The sequence below is a fragment of the Palaemon carinicauda genome, unplaced genomic scaffold (assembly GCF_036898095.1).
Source record: "Palaemon carinicauda isolate YSFRI2023 unplaced genomic scaffold, ASM3689809v2 scaffold49, whole genome shotgun sequence".
NCBI lineage: Eukaryota > Metazoa > Arthropoda > Malacostraca > Decapoda > Palaemonidae > Palaemon > Palaemon carinicauda.
The window spans coordinates 368,662-395,568 of record NW_027171750.1 but is presented as its reverse complement, the minus strand read 5'-3'; the positions used below and the strand labels follow the sequence as shown (position 1 = coordinate 395,568).

At 42.2% G+C, this 26,907-nt stretch overlaps 1 protein-coding gene across 2 annotated transcripts; it reads right to left on the bottom strand.

Moving 5' to 3' along the window:
• Positions 1–1,166: 1,166 nt before the first annotated feature.
• LOC137637006 (uncharacterized) lies at positions 1,167–26,907 on the bottom strand. Of its 2 annotated transcripts, none has more exons than XM_068369321.1 (4): positions 26,689–26,907; positions 13,409–13,538; positions 8,412–8,645; positions 1,167–1,880 (listed from the first exon to the last, which is right to left on the bottom strand). In XM_068369321.1, exons 1-3 carry the CDS (start codon positions 26,753–26,755, stop codon positions 8,537–8,539), a joined length of 306 nt encoding a protein of 101 aa, XP_068225422.1. In that variant the 5' UTR covers positions 26,756–26,907; the 3' UTR covers positions 1,167–1,880; positions 8,412–8,536. The 2 variants fall into 2 exon arrangements, with proteins under 2 accessions (XP_068225422.1, XP_068225421.1); XM_068369320.1 differs by lacking the exon at positions 26,689–26,907 and adding an exon at positions 25,761–25,873.

Here is a 26,907-nt window from a genome sequence, read left to right as displayed (position 1 = left end):
AGGACAGTGGCTCCTCAACCTCTCGATCTCAGCACTGTTAATGAGTTTTTTAATTCTGTAAGACTTAAACTTTTAGGTGATTCTTAATAGCAAATTTAAATCTGAGAAACACATTGGGTCTGTCTCTTCTTCAGTTACACAAAAAATTAGCTTACTGAGGAAGTCTTTCAAGATTTTCGGTGATCAATCTATTCTGAATCCTGTTTTAATTCTTTCACTTTAAATGTTTCAAGTATTATTTTCCTATCTGGTCTTCAGGTGCTGAATCTCATCTGAACTTAATGGACAGGAACTTACAATCTATCAAATTCTTTTTTTCTTATCTATATATTAATCTCTGGCACCATCGTTGCATAAGATTTTTCATAATTCTGACCATCCTTTGCATTCAGATCTTCCGGACAGCACCATCCTGTAAGTAACACTAGATATGAAGTAAATTCTAATCGTGATGCCTTCTCCATCATAAGGCTCAATATACACAGTGTTGTCAAAGTTTTATTCCAGCTGTGACCATGTTGTGGAATGGTCTTCCTAATCGGGTACTGTTCTCGAATCGGTGGAACTTCAAAAGTTCAAACTTGCAGGATAAGTTGACATAAGTCTCTTTTTACAGTTTCTTTATGAAAGATCTATTTTTCAATGTTGTTACTGTTCTTAAAATATTTCATTTCAATTGTTCATTACTTCTCTTGTAGTTTATTTATTTCCTTTCTAGGCTATTTTCCCTTGAGCTTATAACTTTGTGCTTCTCCAACTATGATTGTAGCTTAGCTCGTAATGACGACAACAATAATAATACAGTTTGTTTGTAGTTATAATAGACTAAAGGTTTAAAATACAGCACTGCGATTTCGTCAGCTGATTTCCAATTTTAGCAGACAACATTATCGCATTCTTAAAAATGCGCACATCCGAATAACAGAGTATTGTTTATATAATTTCTTAACGTATTCAAAATATCTTCATAATGAATATTACTTTAGCATCAATATGTTATAGCATACCATAGTTTTCATAAAGTTCCTTTATAACTACTATTTTAAGTTATTATATGACACATAGGGGACCTCTGAGAGAGAGAGAGAGAGAGAGAGAGAGATAAAATGTATCTCTCTCTCTCTCTCTCTCTCTCTCTCTCTCTCTCTCTCTCTCTCTCTCTCTCTCTCTCTCTCTCTCAGAGGTGCCTTACAATACATATTTGGCAATTTAAAGCTCTAAATTTCTCGTTTTCACCAATGTCATAACAACGTTGCCAGACATACTAGCTAGTTGTAGTCACGGTCATAAGTCGACGATTATCTGTGTATGGCTCAGGAAATATTAAAAGTAAAAAGCTAAACGGACCTGGGGAAGCCATTTTTAAAATCTCAAAAGGATCCTTCTCCAAATAAGCCTTGAATACAATGAAATTACTAAAGAGATAGTAACAGAACACTTTAGGTTGAAAGACCTGGATCCTAGGAAAGGACAAACCAATCAATAATGAATAAATGAATACCTATAATCAAGCATAGCTCAGGCAATATAACCACCCGGTTATTGAGCAGAATACGGACAACTTCCATGCAAGTAAGAACTCATTTTCTCAAAATAACTTGAGAATTACCATTAAATTACCAAACTTTCGGGCCATCATGCCTTACTCATGCGCATAGTGAATTAATATAAAAGATTTATAATGATGACCTTCGATCACAGGGATTAACCGGTGATGAAGTGTGGGACAGAAGTAGATGGAGAACGCTGGCCAGAAACATCGACCCCACATAGAAGTGGGAAAGAAGAAGATACTGGTCATGTAGCAGCACCGTCTATTGTTTCTTGAAAGATTAATCTTCGGTGATGTCGGTCTTCAACTTCCTATGCACGTCGATAATCTGGAAAAGGAAATAAGATATTCTAGTTGTGCTTTTAAGAATGTTCTAAAATAATACAGATGTGGAGAGATTTTAAAATAAGCATTTTATATATATTTCAAATTCCATTCAACAAATGGACTTTTTCATACATTCAAAAGCAATATACATTACTGAACTTGCATATTTTTAATAATACCTTAATAATTCTGAGTCTATTTACATAATTCTGCACTTTTGAATGCATCAATCTTTATAAAAACAGGTCATTTAATTATTCAAAGTTTAACTTGTCTGCCAATTCATCTTTATTTCATATGAAATCTATCATGTAAGTTGTAGAGACCAAAATAATAATAACTGAAAATTCTAACATTCTGGAATAAGCATTACACTCTCCATTCAAAAGGCAAAAAGTACGGTACTGTACAATGAATTACATTACGCCCTTTTGTATCATGGATACAGTACGATAACCATAATCTAGATTCAAATCCTAAAGGTTTAAATCAAATGCGGACCACAATAGTTACACCTTGGTAATAAATCAGTGTTTCATAGTAGACAAGCCATAATTTTCTTCATGTATTTAGAAATGAATTCACATGACAGAATTTCCCAGCCAATAAATAACGAAATTTCTGGGCTCAACCTGTGTCGCTCCGTGAAATGTTCTAGGGATAAGTATAATCAAGGCGTGAATAAGCAGTTCAAAAATTGAAGAGTTGCAGAGGTACCAATCTGAAGTGGGTCTGACCGAGGAGAATGAATCCCTGTGGGAGTTCCCTATCGGAAATATAGACATGAAGATTCAATCAACAACTTTTTTGTAGCGAAACGCTGCAACGACGATGTTAGGGCTGCTCATTCAGTGCACCCTTATCTACTCGTTGTATGTTGGTTATGGTAATGTGTGAAAACTATTGCTTGTTCCTCATCGGCCCATTTGTTTTCGAAGTCAGAATAGATTTGGTCTGGCTGGCTCCTCGGGCTTTATGCATACTGTTGGATACATCTTAGCGTACGCAACCCAGTTGCTCCATTGAATTACCAATAGCAGTGGGTGCCGGATCTATCGCAGTCTGTTCATTCGTGTTTGGTAGTTGTTATTAATTGTGAGTGAACGGAGACATAACGGACGGCAAACTTTTAAAAGAAAGAGGGAAACTTGCTCTATCCTGCAGGGTTCATAAGAGCGAGCATAATACTAGAGGCTTCCGTATAATGACTCTCATGACGAGATCTAACAAGACCTTTACAATTTTGAATTGTATGGTGAAGCGATCACTTGGAGGAAGGCCTTGTCTAGCACTACCGAAGATATGGGAAACTATGTTGCATTTACCTAACACAAATCTTCATTAATACCTTACAAAAAGACTTAATACTCTATTTATTCCTCACAATTGCAACTGATTCCTCAAACGGGAAGCTAGCATTCCAGTTTCCTCGAGTTCATATCGTGGAGAACTTCCAGCCACTTTTTGCACTTATGAATTCATGGTTATTTCTGTGGCATTTCTAGTTATGATCCATCCTAGTTCCATACACCATCATGCACTCACGTGACCTTTCTAGTATATACATACATATACCAAGGCACTTTCCCCAATTTTGGCGAGTAGCCGACATCAAACAAATGAAACAAAAAAGGGGAACTCTCCTCTCTACGTTCCTCCCAGCCTGACAGGGGACTCAAGGAACATAGAGAGGAGAGGTCCCCTTTTTTGTTTCATTTGTTTGATGTCGGCTACCCCCCAAAATAGTAGTATGGCAAATAGTTGTTCACCTCGCTTCCAATGACAAATATTCCAGAGGTACGACTACTGAAAGGTTTTAAAAAAATATCCACAATGACATCCCTTCTGCAATCTTCTGTTATCTTGACCTCATATGACCAATGACAAAATGTAACCAACACTCTCAAGGAAAACAGAGGTTGTAGCAATTAAATCATGTATCTCCATATCCCAAGTGATATAAGCACCTCAAGAAAGATTGTCACATTCATGCATGAAGATCCATCAAATTTTATTGATAGATTTTGGAATAAGGTAAATCCTTGCTCCTCACACCGTCATCTATCATTTACTATTTCTAAGGGTAGGGAAACAGTTGTTGTGGCTAACTGCATCAAAACCTGCCACTCTCTTTCTAACTGTTTTCTTAAAGATGTAATTGAGTATCAGTGAATCCAAATTTCCCCTGCAATATGATTGCCCAAGTTAAACATGAACAAATGTAATCTCGTCAATGGTTTCCTCTGTATTCATACTTGATACCAGCTAATTCCAAAGGTATCCAACACTGAATTTCTACCAACCAGGATGCAACGTCTAGAAAAGTTCATGTAGCAATCAGGGAGTTACAAACGGATAATGGATCTTCTATCCCTATGTATCAGGGATCCCCTAGGACATCTCATGGTTTGAGGGAGACACATTTCCTTCGAATGTTCATTCTCTGTTCCCTTTTAACTGAATATCTGGTCAACAAAGGACAGTGTGTTGGTATAAGCCAAACAACAGTGATCCTTTTGTAATACATTCTATGAGCAATGGGTCAATTCTGGTGTTCCTTCTATAAACAATTTTAAAAACAATTCTGGTATTCCTACCTCAGACAACTACGAAAACAAGAGCTGGCGTTTCATTTACAAACAGCTGTGCAAAGTGGGATTCCTTTTGTTATAATATCAGTACCAGCCGAACTCGATTGAGTCCCTTGTCAGGATGGGAGGAACGTAGAGAGGAGAGGTCCCCTTTTCTGTTTCACTTGTTTGATGTCAGCTACCCCCCAAAATTGGGGGAAGTGCCTTGGTATATGTATGTATAATATCACATTATAACACAGACCTGCATTGGGATATAACCACTTTCACTCTCTAAAGACATACAGTACTACAAAACAGAATTTCCATATCACCTACGGAGCCTGTTTAGGAATTAGTGTTCTTTTTTTCTTGAAGACCGTCTGTATTCTTATTCTAATAAGGTATTAAGATAAAAACCAGCCCATTAACCCTTTATAGGTAGTAGGTTGGCCAGGGCACCAGCCACCCGTTGAGGAACTACCGCTAGAGAGTTATGGGGTCTTTTGACTGGCCAGACAGTACTACATTGGATCCTCCTCTCTGGTTACGGTTCATTTTCCCTTTGCCTACATACACACTGAATAGTCTGGCATATTCTTTACATATTCTCCTCTATCCTCATACACCTGACAACACAGATTACCAAACAATTCTTCATCACCCAAGGGGTTACTGCACTGTAATTGTTCAGTGCCACTTTCCTCTTGGTAAGGGTAGAAGAGACTCTTTAGCTATGGTAAGCAGCTCTTCTAGGAGAAGGACACTCCAAAATCAAACCACTGTTCTCTAGTCTTGGGTAGTGCCATAGCTTCTGTACCATGGCCTTTCACTGTCTTGGGTTAGAGTTCTCTTGCTTGAGGGTACACTCGAGCACACTCTCCTATCTTATTTCTCTTCCTCTTGTTTTGTTAAAGTTTTTATAGTTTATATAGGAGATATTTATTGTTGTTACTCTTCTTAGAATATTTTATTTTCCTTTTTTCCTTTCCGCACTGAGCTATTTTCCCTGTTGGAGCCCCTGGGCTTATAGCATACTGCTTTTCCAACTAGGGTTGTAGCTTAGTAAGTAATAATAATAATAATACCCCCAGGCTCTTTGGAAATTTCCAACCCTTAACCCCCAGGGCGTTATTTTTTTCCCAGCACATTTTGCAGTATATTTATTTTAAATTGCTCTAACAGCCTTGATTTTGGTCATAGAGAGGTCAGGTTGGTCTCATTCTCTTGGAAAATGCCTGAAGTTTCTTAAAAAGTTATCAAAAATATGAAAAAAATAATTTTTATAGCATTTTTTTTGCAAGGACGTACCGGTACGTCCATGGGGGTAAAGGGATGGCTTTTGTAAACGTACCAGTACGTCCTTTAGGGGTAAAAGGGTTAAGATAATAACCAGCCCATTAACGAAGGTCCTCTACTAAATACGCCACAAGTGTGTACAAGATTTCCGTTAAGACGTAGAGCCTGAAGCTCTTCATAATTTTAAGACGCAACTGCTTGTTTCAAGGCCCTCAAAATATAATCACCATATGTTTAACCTTGTTTACCAACTGTCCAAGAGTCCATATTGCCACAAGATGATCTGTTTACCTTCCTATCTGTAGTTTTCTAATAAGTTACAATTCCAAAGGTTTCAATTTTCTACTTATGGGCTTCCTATTCCATGGAACAGTATCATTTTCTCCATTTGAGCATATATTCTAACTGTATGACACTGATGATGATAAGAGAAACTATGTTAAGTGTATTCATGATAAGAAAAAATATCCTTATAGTTTTCCCCATATGGAAAGAGAGAAAAAGGGATAAAAAACTGTTGCCTATCACTACACAACCTATGAAATTCGTGACATATTAAAAAGAAAACCAAAAGAATGCATGAATGGGAAAATCTGTACTCAAGACTAAAGTTACAGACCAAGGGTTCGAGACACACTCAGACTCGTTAGTGCCATTAGTGTCTGCAACCTTACCATCCTTGTGAGCTAAGTTTGGGGGGGTTTGGGGGAGCCTATAGGTCTATCTGCTGAGTCATCAGCAGACACTGCCTGGCCCTCCCTGGTCCTAGCTTGGGTGGAGAGGAGGCTTGGGCGCTGATCATATAATATATGGTCAGTCTCTAGGGCATTGTCCCGATTCCAAGGGCAACGTCACTGTCCCTTGCCTCTGCCATTCATGAGCGACCTTTAAACCAGACTATCTAAACAGCCAGAGAGAGCAAAGGCCTATTGTAATAAGGAAAAAATTCTTGGACTTTTATATTTTCAAATTTCTTTTTTAACCCTTTAACCCCCAGGCTATTTGGAAATTTCCAACCCTTAACCGCCAGGGGGTTATTTTTTCCCCAGCACATTTTGCAGTATATTTTTTTTAAATTGCTCTAACAGCCATAATTTAGGTCATAGAGAGGTCAGGTTGGTCTCATTCTCTTGGAAAATGCCTGAATTTTTTCAAAAAATTATCAAAAATATGAAATAAAAGAATTTTTATAGCATTTTGTGGCTTTTGTGAAACGTACCAGTACGTCCTTTGGGGGTAAAAGGGTTAAGATTGGCACATGAACCCCAGGTAAGATTCAAAGATATAGCATAAATTGCAGCACTAGCGTAACGATAAGCATGAGAAAAACAATTTCTTATTTCTATACTCACCTCATATTTGTTTTGCTTCTCTAGAAGCATACTTTAATCAAAACTTGCCCAGAAAATTTCTAAAATGTTAACCTTTTCCCATTTTCTTGACTTTCACGGATAATATGAAAGGCCGAAACTTTCCGAGACAGAAGCAACATGAATATACGGAGAGGTTGTAAAAATATTTACGCTACCTTACTAGCATACAAAGTAAATTTTTATATCTATCAGCAAAAAGATATATCACCATACAATAATTTTTGCAACCATTGAAAGGTAAAACTCTAGCCCATGAAGCTATTCAACCTGGTGAATAAACTCAAACTATTCATACAAACCAAAATTAATGAAAAACCTGAGCTCGAAATGAGAAAAGTATCATGCTAGCAAATTATACACTAAAAAGGATACCAGTGTGTCAGGCAGCAATGCAAATCATAAAGACAATTAAAAAACCCAAGGGCTTTATGAGCCGCCAAATATCTATCGAAGGTAGTAAACAAACACGAGATCAGAAAACAGAAAGGCAACACTGTGGTTGCGTATAGCTTATGTAGGTAGTAGGTTGGCCAGGGCACCAGCCGCCCGTTGGGATACATCCTCTTCTGTCCTCATACACCCGACAACGCAGATTAGCAAACAATTCTTCTTACTGCACTGTAATTGTTCAGGGGCCATTTTTCTCTATATAGTCTTTATATAGTTTATTTAAGACGTATTTGTTTTTGATGTTGTTGATAGTTTATTATATGACATGTCTGTTTTGACGTTGTTTCTTATTTTAGAATGATTTATTGTTAATTTGTTCTCTTCGTTTGTTCATTTCCTTATTTCCTTTCCTCACTGGGCTATTTTTCCCTGTTGGAGCCCCTGGGCTTATAGCATCTTGCTTTTCCAACTAGGGTTGTAGCTTGGATAGTAATAATAATAATAATAATGATAAGGGCAGAAAAGACTCTTTAGCTATAGTAAGCAGCTCTTCTAGGAGAAGGACACTCCAAAATCAAACCATTGTTCTCTTATCATGGATAGCGCCATAGCCTCTGTAACATGGTCTTCCACTGTCTTGGGTTCGAGTTCTCTTGCTTATGGGTACACTCGGGCATACTATTCTATTTTATTTCTCTTCCTCTTATTTTGTTAAAGTTTTTTATAGTTTATACAGGATATATATCTCGTTGCTCTTCTTAAAATATTTTATTTTTCTTTGTTTCCTTTCCTCACAGAGCTATTTACCTTGTTGGAGCCCCTGGGCTTATAGCATCCTGCTTTTCCAATTAGGGTTGTAGCTTAGCAAGAAATAATAATAATAATATGCGCACTACTTACCAAGCATACTAATCTCAAGTGGATTTTTGCTGTTCCACTGGGATCAGTGTTATTCCAAAATCACATCTTCTACATCCTAACCAGACTGTTATGTCTCGATATACTCTACTTCGGAAAGTCTTCCTCTACACTGAAGTATTCTCCCAGATAAGTAACTCCTGTGCTACTCCTTGGTATTCGATGGTCACTAGAATTGTAACTTCGTTAATCAATCTTTGACTTCTTTCCAAAGGACTGCAAGAGACAAAATACAATAATTAAATTCTATATTCAAAAAAATTTTCTTTAGATATCAAAGCTCCTAACACTGGGCAAGATTCAAAATAATAATTAATTTTCTTTCAATTCAAAAATAGAGAAAATTACTTCCTCGTTAAGGTCAACTTTGAATTCTGCTTTTTCTCGAACCAGAAATTTCTATCCTCGATAAGATTTCTCTCTTGCTTGAGGGTGCACTCGGGCACACTGTTCTATCTAGTTTCTCTTCCTTTTCTTTTGTTAAAGTTTTTATACTTTATACAAGAAATATTTATTTCAATGTATTTACTGTTCTTAAAATATCTTATTTTTCCTTGTTTCCTTTCCTCACTGGGCTATTTTCCCTGTTGGAGCCCCTGGGCTTATAGCATCCTGCTTTTCCAACTAGGGTTGTAGCTTAGCACGTAATAATAATAATACTAACAATAATCCATCCATATACCAAAGGCACTTCCCCCAATTTTGGGGGGTAGCCGACATCAACAAGAACAAAACAAAAAAGGGGACCTCTACTCTCATGTTCCTCCAGCCTAACCAGGGACTCAGCCGAGTTCAGCTGGTACTGCTAGGGTGCCACAGCCCAACCTCCCACATTTCCACCACAGATGAAGCTTCATACTGCTGAGTCCCCTACTGCTGCTACCTCCGCGGTCATCTAAGGCACCGGAGGCAGCAGCAGGGCCTACCGGAACTGCGTCACAATCGCTCGCCATTCATTCCTATTTCTAGCACGCTCTCTTGCCTCTCTCACATCTATCCTCCTATCACCCAGAGCTTTCTTCACACCATCCATCCACCCAAACCTTGGCCTTCCTCTTGTACTTCTCCCATCAACTCTTGCATTCATCACCTTCTTTAGCAGACAGCCATTCTCCATTCTCTCAACATGGCCAAACCACCTCAACACATTCATATCCACTCTAGCCGCTAACTCATTTCTTACACCCGTTCTCACCCTCACCACCTCGTTCCTGACCCTATCTACTCGCGATACACCAGCCATACTCCTCAGACACTTCATCTCAAACACATTCAATTTCTGTCTCTCCATCACTTTCATTCCCCACAACTCCGATCCATACATCACAGTTGGTACAATCACTTTCTCATATAGAACTCTCTTTACATTCATGCCCAACCCTCTATTTTTTACAACTCCCTTAACTGCCCCCAACACTTTGCAACCTTCATTCACTCTCTGACGTACATCTGCTTCCACTCCACCATTTGCTGCAACAACAGACCCCAAGTACTTAAACTGATCCACCTCCTCAAGTAACTCTCCATTCAACATGACATTCAACCTTGCACCACCTTCCCTTCTCGTACATCTCATAACCTTACTCTTACCCACATTAACTCTCAACTTCCTTCTCTCACACACCCTTCCAAATTCTGTCACTAGTCGGTCAAGCTTCTCTTCTGTGTCTGCTACCAGTACAGTATCATCCGCAAACAACAACTGATTTACCTCCCATTCATGATCATTCTCGTCTACCAGTTTTAATCCTCGTCCAAGCACTCGAGCATTCACCTCTCTCACCACTCCATCAACATACAAGTTAAACAACCATGGCGACATCACACATCCCTGTCTCAGCCCCACTCTCACCGGAAACCAATCGCTCACTTCATTTCCTATTCTAACACATGCTTTACTACCTTTGTAGAAACTTTTCACTGCTTGCAACAACCTTCCACCAACTCCATATAACCTCATCACATTCCACATTGCTTCCCTATCAACTCTATCATATGCTTTCTCCAGATCCATAAACGCAACATACACCTCCTTACCTTTTGCTAAATATTTCTCGCATATCTGCCTAACTGTAAAAATCTGATTCATACAACCCCTACCTCTTCTAAAACCCCCCTGTACTTCCCAGATTGCATTCTCTGTTTTATCCTTAATCCTATTAATCAGTACTCTACCATACACTTTTCCAACTACACTCAACAAACTAATACCTCTTGAATTACAACACTCATGCACATCTCCCTTACCCTTATATAGTGGTACAATACATGCACAGACCCAATCTACTGGTACCATTGACAACACAAAACACACATTAAACAATCTCACCAACCATTCAATTACAGTCACACCCCCTTCCTTCAACATCTCAGCTTTCACACCATCCATACCAGATGCTTTTCCTACTCTCGTTTCATCTAGTGCTCTCCTCACTTCCTCTATTGTAATCTCTCTCTCATTCTCATCTCCCATCACTGGCACCTCAACACCTGGAACAGCAATTATCTCTGCCTCCCTATCATCCTCAACATTCAGCAAACTTTCAAAATATTCCGCCCACCTTTTCCTTGCCTCCTCTCCTTTTAACAACCTTCCATTTCCATCTTTCACTGTCTCTTCAATTCTTGTGCCGGCCTTTCTTACTCTCTTCACTTCTTTCCAAAACTTCTTCTTATTCTCTTCATATGACTGACCCAGTCCCTGACCCCACCTCAGGTCAGCTGCCCTCTTTGCCTCACGTACCTTGCGCTTTACTTCCACCTTTTTCTCTCTATATTTTTCATACTTCTCTATACTATTACCCTGCAGCCATTCTTCAAAAGCCCTCTTTTTCTCTTCCACTTTTACCTTCACTCCTTCATTCCACCATTCACTGCCCTTCCTCATGCTGCCTCCAACAACCTTCTTGCCATATACATCACTTGCAATCCCAACAAAATTTTCTTTTGCCAACTTCCACTCCTCCTCTAAATTACCAGTTTCTCTTACTCTCACCTCGTCATATGCCATTTTCAACCTTTCCTGATATTTACTTTTTACCCCAGGTTTTATTAGCTCTTCAACCCTCACTAGCTCCCTTTTACATCCACCTACTCTATTCCCCCACTCTTTTGCTACAACCAATTTTCCTTCCACCAAAAAATGATCAGACATACCGTTAGCCATACCCCTAAACACGTGCACGTCTTTCAATCTTCCAAACATTAATAATAATAATAATATTGTTGTTATCATTATTACTATCTAAGCTACAACCCTAGTTGGAAAAACAGGATGCCATAAGCCCAAAGACTCTCATGAGATGGAGAGTTCTTTGAGCCCCAGGGGCATTGCTTTACTTCATACCAAATCTCTTTGGCCTATATACTAACCTAACGGCTGTCCAATTTCTTTACCCTCAATCAAATTTTCACCATTCGTTTATGGAAAAAAATACTCCAGGTCAGCCCTACTGCAGCCTACATATTCTTTAAACCATTCTATAAAGAACAAAATAAGTTCTTCCAGATAGGAAAATCTCGTACAGAAATTTGCCATCACGCACTTCAATATCCATGAAACCTAAAGACCCATTTTTAGACTAAGTATTCTGCTTCTCAGGCAAAATATTACTGGTAAAGTTGATGGTTTCATATCTCAAACATGAAATGTTTTCCTAACTTGGGTGCTAAATTCTAGCAAAACAAAAGGCTATAGTCATACTGTATTTTCGATGGACACTTAGACTCCCAATTTACAAATAAACTACGAACACATTTACAAAACTGCACTGTACAGCCACAAAATTTTCTTTTGCTAACTTCCACTCCTCCTCTAAATTACCAGTTTCTCTTACTCTCACCTCGTCATATGCCATTTTCAACCTTTCCTGATATTTACTTTTTACCCCAGGTTTTATTAGCTCTTCAACCCTCACTAGCTCCCTTTTACATCCACCTACTCTATTCCCCCACTCTTTTGCTACAACCAATTTTCCTTCCACCAAAAAATGATCAGACATACCGTTAGCCATACCCCTAAACACGTGCACGTCTTTCAATCTTCCAAACATTAATAATAATAATAATATTGTTGTTATCATTATTACTATCTAAGCTACAACCCTAGTTGGAAAAACAGGATGCCATAAGCCCAAAGACTCTCATGAGATGGAGAGTTCTTTGAGCCCCAGGGGCATTGCTTTACTTCATACCAAATCTCTTTGGCCTATATACAGTACTAACCTAACGGCTGTCCAATTTCTTTACCCTCAATCAAATTTTCACCATTCGTTTATGGAAAAAAATACTCCAGGTCAGCCCTACTGCAGCCTACATATTCTTTAAACCATTCTATAAAGAACAAAATAAGTTCTTCCAGATAGGAAAATCTCGTACAGAAATTTGCCATCACGCACTTCAATATCCATTTTCAGACTAAGTATTCTGCTTCTCAGGCAAAATATTACTGGTAAAGTTGATGGTTTCATATCTCAAACATGAAATGTTTTCCTAACTTGGGTGCTAAATTCTAGCAAAGCAAAAGGCTCTAGTCATACTGTATTTTCGATGGACACAGACTCCCAATTTACAATACTACGAGCACATTTACAAAACTGCACTGTACAGCTACAAAACACTGTTTGAGATTTCTTTTAACCCTTTTACCCCCAGGCTATTTGGAAATTTCCAAACCTTAACCCCCAGGGGGTTATTTTTTTCCCAGCACATTTTGCAGTATATTTTTTTTTGAATTGCTCTAACAGCCTTAATTTTTGTCATAGAGAGGTCAGGTTGGTCTCATTCTCTTGGAAAATGCCTGAATTTTCTCAAAAAAATTATCAAAAATATGAAAAAAAAAAAATTTATAGCATTTTTTGCAAGGACGTACCGGTACGTCCATGGGGGTAAAGGGATGGCTTTTGTGAAACGTACCAGTACGTCCTTTGGGGGTAAAAGGGATAATATAGGAAAGGTATTAACAAATTAAATATACCTACATTGCGTAAGGACTCCTTCTTGAAGCGAGACTTCCATCATGTCTTCCATTGCGTGTAGTGACTAAGCTGTTTGTGGACGGACAAAACACCACCTTCTTTGCTTCTAAATACTCCTTAAAAGCAGAGCGAGCTGAAAAAAAATATAACAGGGTAAGCAAATATGCTGTTTAGGACTTTGATGAAGTTCAAATCTGATTAGACTTCTTTTATCAATGGATTTAAATTTAAATTAATAAAATCAGAAATATTTAAAATAATTGCATTTTTCCTACCTATAAAAACCAGAGTCTTTAGATAGAGTATGCTTTCAGATTAGCTGTTGAAATTCATAGCGAGGTGTCGGTAGTTACTGAAGGATTGCATTGCTTCTAAATACTCCTTAAAAGCAGAGCGAGCTGAAAAAAAAATATAACAGGGTAAGCAAATATGCTGTTTAGGACTTTGATGAAGTTCAAATCTGATTAGACTTCTTTTATCAATGGATTTAAATTTAAATTAATAAAATCAGAAATATTTAAAATAATTGTATTTTTCCTACCTATAAAAACCAGAGTCTTTAGATAGAGTATGCTTTCAGATTAGCTGTTGAAATTCATAGCGAGGTGTCGGTAGTTACTGAAGGATTGCAGGGACGCCCCACCCCTTAGCCGGTACACTGAATAACTGCTGATCTTCGCCTAGAACTTGCCGGGTGGTTGAAGCGAGCAAGTGAGGTGGTGAGCAATCGAAAATGGGCGAGATGGCGCGGGAATCCTAGCAGGTGAGGTAGCACTCCCGCAGGTGTGAGCAATTGAGGGTATGTGATGGGGTGATATTGCAGATGTTTGAGTGCGATGGCACTCCTTTAACCCTTTTACCCCCACCATAAGGTTAAATTTTTTACCCCCACCATAAGGTTAAATTTCGAGCACATTTTGTTATATATTTTTTTCAAATTGCTCTAACAGCCTTAATTTGTGTCATAGAGAGGTCAGGTTGGTCTCATTCTCTTGGAAAATGCCTGAATTTTCTCAAAAATATATCAAAAATATGAAAACAAAAAATTTTATAGCATTTTTTTGCAAGGACGTACCGGTACGTCCATGGGGGTAAAGGAATGGCTTTTGTGAAACGTACCAGTACGTCCTTTGGGGGTAAAAGGGTTAAGAACAATCATGAACAGGTGAGGTGGGGCTCATTTAGAAGTGCGTGATCCGATGCGTTGGCACTCAAGTAGGAGCACTCAATTGTGAACAGATGAGAGGAAACTGACTCATGAGTGCACAACTGCGAACAGCAAAAGTGGTGAGGAAACTGCCTTATGAGTGCACAACTGCGAACAGCAAAAGTGGTGAGGAAACTGACTTATGAGTGCACAACTGCGAACAGCAAAAGTGGTGAGGAAACTGACTTATGAGTGCACAACTGCGAACAGCAAAAGTGGTGAGGAAACTGACTTATGAGTGCACAACTGCGAACAGCAAAAGTGGTGAGGAAACTGACTTATGAGTACACAATTGCGAACAGCAAAAGTGGTGAGGAAACTGACTTATGAGTACACAATTGCGAACAGCAAAAGTGGTGAGGAAACTGACTTATGAGTGCACAACTGCGAACAGCAAAAGTGGTGAGGAAACTGACTTATGAGTGCACAACTGCGAACAGCAAAAGTGGTGAGGAAACTGACTTATGAGTGCACAACTGCGAACAGCAAAAGTGGTGAGGAAACTGACTTATGAGTGCACAACTGCGAACAGCAAAAGTGGTGAGGAAACTGACTTATGAGTACACAATTGCGAACAGCAAAAGTGGTGAGGAAACTGACTTATGAGTACACAATTGCGAACAGCAAAAGTGGTGAGGAAACTGACTTATGAGTGCACAATTGCGAACAGCAAAAGTGGTGAGGAAACTGACTTATGAGTGCACAACTGCGAACAGCAAAAGTGGTGAGGAAACTGACTTATGAGTGCACAACTGCGAACAGCAAAAGTGGTGAGGAAACTGACTTATGAGTGCACAACTGCGAACAGCAAAAGTGGTGAGGAAACTGACTTATGAGTGCACAACTGCGAACAGCAAAAGTGGTGAGGAAACTGACTTATGAGTGCACAACTGCGAACAGCAAAAGTGGTGAGGAAACTGACTTATGAGTGCACAACTGCAAACAGCAAAAGTGGTGCTTCTGTATAAGTGAGCGATTGCAAACAGATCGGATACTGTGGGCTCTTGGGAACTGGCCTTCAGAGACCCTAATTCCCCAGTCCTGACTATCAAGTCTCTCAGAGAGAAGGAAATCGCATTCTTGGATAATGGTTTTAAAGGTAGCCGAGAGACAAAACAAATTGACGAGGACAACCAGGAATATCGGCTTACCCGAGCAAGTATACTGAAAGGGCTCTCCCTGGGCAGAGTAACAACTCATCTTCCAGATTACCAACAAAGTTTAACGGCGATTTCAATGGAAAAGACCTTAGAAGAGTGTGTGACATTGACTCTACCTTACCCAAAAACTCTGGAAGATACAACAAAGTCAAATCCCGGCCAGAACTGGCTACCTAACACAAAATAGCTTGAATTTTACCCACCCTCTTGGCCATAGCTAAGAAGACTAAGAGGGTCTTGGACAAGAACGTTCTAATAGGCACCATCACCTTATAAACGTTTCCCAGATGGGGGGACAACTGTGCTCTCGAACGGGCAATAGAGAAGGATCGTATAAGTTCTCAAAGAATATGAGAGGTAGACATCTCAGGAAGTTTTGCCTTGATGACATAAGAAAGCATCAAGCAACCTTTGATGCATGGGTGAGACAAAACTCTATCTCTGAGAAGGTAGCCCAAGAAATCAGCAATTTTAGTCAAGAAAGATCTAGAGGAGGAATGACGTTTTGTCTGGCCCGAGCAGCTAATAACTGTTCATTTGGCTTGATTAACTTGACACACAGAGCACCATCTAACTAGGGCTAAACTAGAGATTCAGACGAAAAGCCTTCCTGTCTGGAGAACCTCCTGAAAGTCTCCGGTCATGAAGCTGAAGCTTGTGGAGTCCCTGACGGAGGAGATGGAAATGGAGTTCGTTTTTTCAGTAGATCTGGTCTCTGGTAACCCATCGTTCTCAGGCCAAAAGGGGTCGATGAGGGTCAAGGACAGGTTATACGGTTTCCTCCCTTCGCTGAAAACTGACTTGAGGAGAGCAAACGGAGGAAATGCGTATGTCTGATGGCCCTCCAAATCTTGCGGCGTGGCAGCTGTCCCCACACTCTGGGGATCCTAAAACAGAAAAATACTGGGCAATGCAAGCTCAGAGGAGTGGCAAACAGATCAATTATGACTGGCATAAAAACTGCTCAGCATAATGTATCACAAAACCTCCAAAAATGATCTCAAACAACTGATTATTGAAATTTTAAAATTACATAAAACTTTCTTGTTATATTTAAACTAGTGCAACTCTTTCTCATGTCTTATTATTTTCCTAATACTCGTCATATGGCTCTGAATGCTGAGGGTTCAGATGCTCTCAATTTTTATCAAAAGGAAAAAGATTTCCAGTCGTCATACCCAGGGCAAACTTCCTTAGGCAGGCCAACCCACATCGCAACATAATCCTGTGATTTCTCTTTTCGAGGATTTGTTGCGGCCCAATGCCAGAAACTGATTACATTTTAATGATTATGACGGTAACAATTAAAATAAATTCAAGTTTACCACAGTAATACAACTGTATATATTTAAGGTAGTGTAATCATTACATCCCCCAAACCTATGGTCGTAGCTAGAAAACTCTAAAAATGCAAAGTGTCTCGCAAATATGTCCATTTGTATTCATACTTTACTGTCCAGACATCAGCAACGAGAGAAGGAAAATAAAAGAACTGCAGAAACCATACGAAGAGGAAAAGATAATAGGAAACGTTCTGTTTATGGAAAAAAAAATAGAAAAAAGAAAAGAAAGGGATTTTGATGGAGGAAAAATCTATTTCTGGGCGAGGAACCTGTGTCGCCCAGTGAAATGCTCCTTAGAGCATCATTTCTAAGGCATACATACATATATATACCAAGGCACTTACCCCAATTTTGGGGGGTAGCTGACATCAACAAATGAAACAAAAACAAAAAAGGGGACCTCTACTCTCTACGTTCCTCCCAGCCTAACAAGAGACTCAACCGAGTTCAGCTGGTACTGCTAGGGTGCCACAGCCCACCCTCCCCCGTTATCCACCACAGATGAAGCTTCATAATGCTGAATCCCCTGCTGCTGCTACCTCCGCGGTCATCTAAGGCATCGGAGGAAGCAGCAGGGCCTACCGGAACTGCGTCACAATCGCTCGCCATTCATTCCTATTTCTAGCACGCTCTCTTGCCTCTCTCACATCTATCCTCCTATCACCCTGAGCTTCCTTCACTTGCTTTCTAAGGCATAAATACTGCTAAATATACCAGAGAAAAAAGATGCATGGAATGCTAGGAATAAACCCAGCCCGCTCACTCTAATGAGTGTCGGTGTAGTAACTGGGGCGTGTAAGAACCACGACCATAGGTCCCTCACCAGTTACACCTCTCCTTCTTCTTTAGTTCAACTAGAATAAAGAAGAAAACTAAAGAGATGCCGATGGAAAGGCGAATCTCTCCGTCCGGTAACTGAACTGAACTGTGCCAAGAGCAGGATCATACAATGTTTTTCCCAAATACACTGTCTCGTAAGCAATAGCTGTACATATTTTAATGGGTGACTCCAGCACAACAGCAAACACAATTAGCAATGGGCATTAAATACACAAAGCATAGTTTAGAACATAATCTTACCCGATTTGCACACAATTGCCCGGTCAAATTATTGTAAGCTTTTACTAAATTTTGATCAACTTGAACTTCGTAAATCTCTTTATTCCGTTAATAATAGTGACTCTCGACTGACTCACTCGATAATGAGACTTCAGTCTAGTCTAGCCTTTCATACTCAAAGAGGCCAAAAACTTCTAAATTACCAAGAGTGGCTTCGAAAAGCATATGAAATGCAAAATAGGCATTAAATTTGCATTGGTTATAGTCTGAAAGACTATTAGAATATACCTAATACTGTATGTTTTATTGCATGTTTTGCCTAAATGCTACTTCATTAGACTCTTTTCAATAGGTCAATCAATATTGGGTAAAATTATAGTTACTGTATAGACAGAACAACACTTTGAACAGAAAAAATAGTTTTCCTTGTAGAAAATAACGTGCTTTCACTGAATTTGACCTTCATTTCAACAGCAAATAAACCTAAAACCCGTTAGAATGTCTAAGAACATAGAAATCTAATGGTTTTTGCTCTGTCGTGCACTCACAGAAAAAGAAAAACATCAAGCTCCTATGTACTGTCAAGCGGTAAATGCTGAGCTGCGCACGCTAACCACCTTGATTATTATTGACGAGATAATTAATTGTCATTTTCAGAGAAAATGGACATTTTTTTATAGGCAACACCTGTTTTAGGATACAAAAGCTTTTTTTTTCGTCTGTCCATAACTATAATAAAAGGCAATTTTAATAAAACTCGAGTTAATTATCATGCTGAGAACAGACCTAGGATGATTTGGTATTGGAAAACGGTAAATTTAATTGTATTTCCAGATATAAAGACATGACCTAACCTAAAATAAACCCCATCGTAAACTCAGCTACGTCAACGTGTCCTTACGGCTGCAAACCCCAGTAAACTCCTTGGATTAGTTGCTGGGTGCGTCCACTATTCTACAAACTATCCAAATTATGTTATTTTCCTTAGTAAAATAAATTTTTGAATATACTTACCCGATGATCATGTAGCTGTCAACTCTGTTGCCCGACAGAAAAATCTAAGGTCGGGATATGCCAGCGATCGCTATACAGGTGGGGGTGTACATCAACAGCGCCATCTGTCGAGCAGGTACTCAGGTACTTCTTGTCAACAAGAACTCAATTTTCTCCTCGGTCCACTGGTTCTCTATGGGGAGGAAGGGAGGGTCCTTAAATTCATGATCATCGGGTAAGTATATTCAAAAATTTATTTTACTAAGGAAAATAACATTTTTCAATATTAATCTTACCCGATGATCATGTAGCTGATTCACACCCAGGGGGGTGGGTGGAGACCAGCATACATGTTAACATTAGAAGCTAAGTATCCCGTATTTCATTTTAGCAGTTATTCAAAATAACAAACATAAAATAAATAAGTACCTGGTAAGGAAGTCGACTTGAACCATTACTCTGCCTTTTTAAGTACGTCTTCCTTACTGAGCCTAGCGATCCTCTTAGGATGCTGAGCGACTCCTAGGTGCTGAAGTATGAAGGGCTGCAACCCATACTAAAGGACCTCATCACAACCTCTAATCTAGGCGCTTCTCAAGAAAGAATTTGACCACCCGCCAAATCAACCAGGATGCGGAAGGCTTCTTAGCCTTCCGTACAACCCAAAAAACAACAATAAAAAGTATTTCAAGAGAAAGATTAAAAAAGGTTATGGGATTATGGGAATGTAGTGGTTGAGCCCTCACCTACTACTGCACTCGCTGCTACGAATGGTCCCAGGGTGTAGCAGTTCTCGTAAAGAGACTGGACATCTTTAAGGTAAAATGATGCGAACACTGACTTGCTTCTCCAATAGGTTGCATCCATTACACTTTGCAGAGAACGGTTCTGTTTGAAGGCCACTGAAGTAGCGACAGCTCTAACTTCATGTGTCCTTACCTTCAGCAAAGCATGGTCTTCTTCCTTCAGATGAGAATGGGCCTCTCTAATCAAAAGCCTGATGTAATAAGAAACTGCATTCTTAGACATCGGTAAAGCAGGTTTCTTGATAGAACACCATAAAGCTTCTGATTGTCCTCGTAATGGCTTTGTACGTCTTAAATAGTACTTAAGAGCTCTTACTGGGCAAAGTACTCTCTCTTGTTCGTTACCAACCAAGTTGGACAGGCTTGGGATCTCGAACGACTTGGGCCAAGGACGAGAAGGAAGCTCGTTTTTAGCTAAAAAACCAAGTTGCAAGGAACATGTAGCCGTTTCAGATGTAAAACCTATGTTCCTGCTGAAGGCGTGAATCTCACTGACTCTTTTAGCTGTTGCTAAGCAAACGAGGAAAAGTGTCTTTAATGTGAGATCCTTAAAAGAGGCTGATTGAAGCGGTTCGAACCTTGCTGACATCAGGAACTTTAAAACCACGTCTAGGTTCCAGCCTGGTGTGGCTAACCGACGCTCCTTTGAGGTCTCAAAAGACCTAAGGAGGTCCTGTAGATCTTTGTTGGTGGAAAGATCTAAGCCTCTGTGGCGGAAGACTGCTGCCAACATGCTTCTGTAACCTTTGATCGTAGGAGCTGATAGTGATCTTACATTCCTTAGACGTAAAAGGAAGTCAGCTATCTGCGTTACAGAGGTACTGGTTGAGGAAACTGCATTCGCCTTGCACCAGCTTCGAAAGACTTCCCATTTTGACTGGTAGACCTTGAGAGTGGATGTCCTCCTTGCTCTGGCAATCGCTCTGGCTGCCTCCTTCGAAAAGCCTCTAGCTCTTGAGAGTCTTTCGATAGTCTGAAGGCAGTCAGACGAAGAAGCGTGGAGGCTTGGGTGTACCTTCTTTACGTGCGGCTGACGCAGAAGGTCCACTCTTAGAGGAAGAGTCCTGGGAACGTCCACTAGCCATTGCAGTACCTCGGTGAACCATTCTCTCGCGGGCCAGAGGGGAGCAACCAACGTCAACCGTGTCCCTTCGTGAGAGGCGAACTTCTGCAGTACCTTGTTGACAATCTTGAACGGAGGGAACGCATACAGGTCTAGATGGGACCAATCCAGAAGAAAGGCATCTACGTGAACTGCTGCTGGGTCCGGAATCGGTGAACAATAAATCGGGAGCCTCTTGGTCATCGAGGTAGCGAATAGATCTATGGTGGGCTGACCCCACAGGGCCCATAGTCTGCTGCAAACATTCTTGTGAAGGGTCCACTCTGTGGGGATGACCTGACCCTTCCGGCTGAGGCGATCTGCCATGACATTCATGTCGCCTTGAATGAACCTCGTTACCAGCGAAATCTTTCGATCTCTTGACCAGGTGAGGAGGTCCCTTGCGATCTCGAACAACTTCTTCGAATGAGTCCCTCCTTGCTTGGAGATGTACGCCAAGGCTGTAGTGTTGTCAGAGTTCACCTCCACCACCTTGCCTAGAAGGAGGGACTTGAAGTTTCTCAAGGCTAGATGAACTGCCAATAGCTCCTTGCAGTTGATGTGAAGAGTTCTTTGCTCCTGATTCCACTTGCCCGAGCATTCCCGTCCGTCCAGTGTCGCACCCCAGCCCGTGTCCGATGCGTCCGAGAAGAGAAGGTGGTCGGGGGTCTGAACAGCCAATGGTAGACCTTCCTTGAGAAGAATGCTGTTCTTCCACCACGTCAGTGCAGACCTCATCTCTTCGGATATAGGAACTGAGACCGCTTCTAGCGTCATGTCCTTTCTCCAGTGAGCAGCTAGATGATACTGAAGGGGGCGGAGGTGGAGTCTCCCTAACTCGATGAACTGGGCCAGCGATGACAGTGTCCCTGTTAGACTCATCCACTGCCTGACTGAACATCGGTTCCTTCTCAGCATGCTCTGGATGCATTCTTGGGCTTGACTGATCCTGGGGGCCGACGGAAAAGCCCGAAAAGCTCGACTCTGAATCTCCATACCTAGATAGACAATGGTTTGGGATGGGACGAGTTGGGACTTCTCTATATTGACCAGGAGACCCAATTCCTTGGTCAGATCCATAGTCCATCTGAGATTCTCCAGACAGCGACGACTTGACGGAGCTCTTAAAAGCCAGTCGTCCAAATAGAGGGAGGCTCTGATGTCTGCCAAGTGAAGGAATTTGGCAATATTCCTCATCAGTTTGGTAAACACAAGAGGTGCCGTGCTTAGGCCAAAGCACAGGGCTTGGAACTGGTACACGACCTTTCCAAAGACGAACCTTAGGAAAGGTTGGGAGTCTGGATGGACGGGGACATGAAAGTACGCGTCTTTTAGGTCCAACGAGACCATCCAGTCTTCCTTCCTGACCGACGCTAGGACCGACTTCGTCGTCTCCATTGTGAACGTCTGCTTGGTGACAAAAGCATTGAGAGCACTGACGTCCAGCACCGGTCTCCAACCTCCTGTCTTCTTCGCTACCAGGAAGAGACGGTTGTAGAAGCCCGGGGATTGATGGTCCCGGACTATGACTACCGCTCCCTTTTGTAGCAAGAGAGACACCTCTTGTTGCAACGCTAGCCTCTTGTCCTTCTCCTTGTAGTTGGGAGAGAGGTTGATGGAAGAAGTTGCTAGAGGGGGACTGCGGCAGAACGGAATCCTGTACCCCTCCCTTAGCAACTTCACAGACTGAGCGTCTGCACCTCTGTTCTCCCAGGCCTGCCAGAAGTTCTTGAGCCTGGCTCCCACTGCTGTCTGGAGAGGTAGGCAGTCAGATTCTGCCTTTTGAGGACTTGGAACCCTTCTTCGATTTGCCACGATGACTGTCGGCACGGGTACCTCCTCTGCTGGAGGTTCTGCCACGAAAGGGCGGGATGAACCTAGACGCTGGTGTGTCCATCCTAGGTCTAGGCACGGAAGGTAAAGCTTTGGCCTTACGTGCGGAGGACGCCACCAGGTCATGGGTATCCTTCTGGATCAACGAGGCAGCAATCCCCTTGATCAGCTCTTCCGGAAAGAGACACTTGGAAAGCGGAGCAAACAACAACTCCGACTTCTGGCATGGAGTGATCCCCGCAGACAAGAAGGAGCAAAGATGATCTCTCTTCTTAAGCACTCCTGACACGTACGAAGCCGCAAGCTCACCAGACCCATCCCGAATGGCTTTGTCCATGCTAGACATGATAAGCATGGCAGAGTCCTTATCCGAAGGGGAAGTCTTTCTGCTTAACGCTCCCAAACACCAATCGAGGAAGTTGAAGATCTCAAAAGCACGAAAAACTCCCTTCAACAGATGATCCATGTCAGAAAAGGACCAGCAAATCTTAGATCGTCTCATAGCCAGCCTGCGGGGAGAGTCAACCAGACTTGAGAAGTCGCCCTGGGCAGAGGCAGGAACTCCCAAGCCGGGTTCCTCTCCCGTGGCATACCAGACGCTAGATTTGGAAGCAAGCTTGGTAGGCGGAAAGATGAAAGCAGTCTTTCCCAGCTGCTTCTTGGACTGCAACCACTCTCCCATTACCCTCAAAGCTCTCTTGGATGAGCGTGCGAGTATGAGTTTGGTGAAGGCAGGAGCTGCTGACTGCATGCCTAAAGCAAACTCGGAGGGAGGAGAGCGCGGGGTTGCAGACACAAACTGTTCCGGATACAACTCCCTGAACAGGGCAAGGACTTTCCTAAAGTCTAAGGAGGGAGGCGTAGACTTGGGTTCTTTTAAGTCGGAGTGCGGATCGTCCAAATGCGCAGCTTCGTCGTCATCAGATACTCCATCATCCGAAAGCTGAGGAGGAAGTGGAAAAGGTGGAGCAGAAAGCTGAATGGCTGAATCCGGCAGCACGGGTGCATGCGTAGCTGCTGCGGATCCAACATCATGCCGCTGCTGGTCAGTCTGCGAGCTGGCAACAACAAAAGCGGAGTGCTGGTGCGTGGGAGGGACTGCCGTGGGTTGCGGAGCATGCCGCATTGCGTCAAAACACGGCAGCTTGACAGCACCTTCCCACTGCTGATGCGGTAGCTCACGCATGTTAACGGAGGGTGCAGCATGAACATGCGTCTGGCAGGGTCGACTGCGCATCGGTGGTGGAGCTCTCACAGGTGGAGTGTGGGAGCAGGCAGCCGCAGTATCTGCTGAGCGCACAACCGTGGCAGGTTGTAGGTTAACAGGTGCAGTGTCAACCTTCTCAGCACGATACTCCTGCATGAAGGAAGCAAGCTGAGACTGCATAGTCTGCAGCATGGACCACTTAGGGTCTACCGTGGTTGGTGCGGCAACAGACGCAGTAGTTGCCTGCTGCGGAACCACTCTACCTCTCTTGGGAGGTGTGCAGTCTTCGGAAGACTGCGGCGAGTCCGAACTGACCCAGTGGCTACACCTGGGCCGTTGGACTCGCTCGGAAGGGACCTTACGCTTGAGAGGTCGTGAGACCTTGGTCCAACGTTTCTTCCTCGAAACTTCTTCCACAGACGAGGAATGAGTGGGCTCACTCGTCTGTTTGTGGATGGGACGATCTCTGACAGATACGTCCGCAACCACTGAGGGTACATCCGTACGCTGATCAAGGCCTGTCGAACCCTTTGGTCCTTCGAGATTGCTTCTCCCCTGGGCTTGGGAGCTTGCAAGAGGTCCCGGACTGGGAGGACGACTGGCACGAACAGATGTACCCTCATGCGCAACACTGACACTGACACTTTTCACTTCACTTGCACTCACTACACTTCCCACTGCACTTTTCGCTTTCAACTCTTTGACATCGGCCAAAAGTTGATTCCGGTCATTAGCTAATGACTCCACTCTGTCACCAAGAGCCTGAATGGCCCGCATCATGTCCGCCATGGAGGGTTGAGCACTAGTAGCAGGGTCGGGAGTCACCACTACAGGGGAAGGAGTAGGTTGAGGGGCATGGGGAGAGGAAAAATCAAACGAGCGAGAAGAACTCCTGATCCTATCCTTCTCTAGCCTACGTGCATTCTTTAGGAATTCGTTAAAATCGAATTCCGAAAGCCCAGCGCATTCCTCACATCGATCTTCCAATTGACAGGATTTACCCCTACAATTGGAACAAACGGTGTGAGGATCTACGGAGGCCTTCGGAAGACGCCTAGAACAAGCCCTAATGCTACACTGCCTGTACTTAGGGACTTGAGAATGGTCAGACATCTTGAATTATTGAATTAGCCAAGGGGGAAATCCAAAATCTAGCAAAGTTCATTAACAATTAATCCAAATCTGATCAAAAAGCTTGATAAGCTAATGATAAAGGTTCCTGAATAGCGAAAGCTAAAATCTAGAGCGAATACATCACCAAAATCGTGAAAAAAAACTCCAGAAACAACAGCGTATCCAAGTAGGTCTTGCCGGTGGCACAACAGAGGAAAAATTGAGTTCTTGTTGACAAGAAGTACCTGAGTACCTGCTCGACAGATGGCGCTGTTGATGTACACCCCCACCTGTATAGCGATCGCTGGCGTATCCCGACCTTAGATTTTTCTGTCGGGCAACAGAGTTGACAGCTACATGATCATCGGGTAAGATTAATATTGAAAACTTTGAATTATATACTACTATAATAACTTTCTTTATAAATAACAATCAATTATGGTAAAATAACATATAAGAAAATATCCCACAGAATTAAATAAAAACTTTATAATACTTTTGCGTAAATTTGTTATGGTGCGGACTAGCCTACCTCGTGCATTCAAAGTCTGCCTTACCTGGTAGGCTACCCAATGACCTGCAATGCCTACCTCGTGCATTCAAAGCCTGCCTTAGCTGGTAGGCTACCCATTGACCTGCATTGCCTACCTCGTGCATTCAAAGCCTGCCTTAGCTGGTAGGCTACCCATTGACCTGCATTGCCTACCTCGTGCATTCAAAGCCTGCCTTACCTGGTAGGCTTCCAAATGACCTGCATTGCCTACCTTATGCATTCAAAGTCTGCCTTAGCTGGTAGGCTACCCATTGACCTGCATTGCCGGCCTCCTGCATTCAAAGTCTACCTTAGCTGGTAGGCTACCCATTGACCTGCACTGCCTACCTCCTGCATTCAAATTCTGCCTTACCTGGTAGGCTACCCCTTGACCCGCACTGCCTACCTCCTGCATTCAAAGTCTGCCTTACCTGGTAGGCTACCCCTTGACCCGCACTGCCTACCTCCTGCATTCAAAGTCTGCCTTACCTGGTAGGCTACCCATTGACCCGCACTGCCTACCTCCTGCATTCAAAGTCTGCCTTACCTGGTAGGCTACCCATTGACCCGCACTGCCTACCTCCTGCATTCAAAGTCTGCCTTACCTGGTACGCTACCCATTGACCCGCACTGCCTACCTCCTGCATTCAAAGTCTGCCTTACCTGGTAGGCTACCCATTGACCCGCACTGCCTACCTCCTGCATTCAAAGTCTGCCTTACCTGGTAGGCTACCCATTGACCCGCACTGCCTACCTCCTGCATTCAAAGTCTGCCTTACCTGGTAGGCTACCCAATGACCAGCATTGCCTAGCTCCTGCATTCAAAGTCTGCCTTAGCTGGTAGGCTACCCATTGACCTGCATTGCCTAGCTCCTGCATTCAAAGTCTGCCTTAGCTGGTAGGCTACCCATTGACCTTCACTGCCTACCTCCTGCATTCAAAGTCTGCCTTAGCTGGTAGGCTACCCATTGACCCGCACTGCCTACCTCCTGCATTCAAATTCTGCCTTACCTGGTAGGCTACCCATTGACCCGCACTGCCTACCTCCTGCATTCAAAGTCTGCCTTACCTGGTAGGCTACCCAATGACCAGCATTGCCTAGCTCCTGCATTCAAAGTCTGCCTTACCTGGTAGGCTACCCATTGAC

What these genes read in the sequence shown, in the direction of transcription:
- LOC137637006 (XM_068369321.1), bottom strand. Translation starts at nt 26,755, where the DNA reads ATGCAGGAGGTAGGCAGTGCGGGTCAATGGGTAGCCTACCAGCTAAGG. An exon ending in GCAGACTTTGAATGCAGGAG is followed by an intron (nt 13,539 to 26,688) that starts GTAGGCAGTGAA and finishes ATTTTTTTTCAG; the next exon opens with CTCGCTCTGCTTTTAAGGAG. An exon ending in AGAAGGAGTCCTTACGCAAT is followed by an intron (nt 8,646 to 13,408) that starts GTAGGTATATTT and finishes TGTCTCTTGCAG; the next exon opens with TCCTTTGGAAAGAAGTCAAA.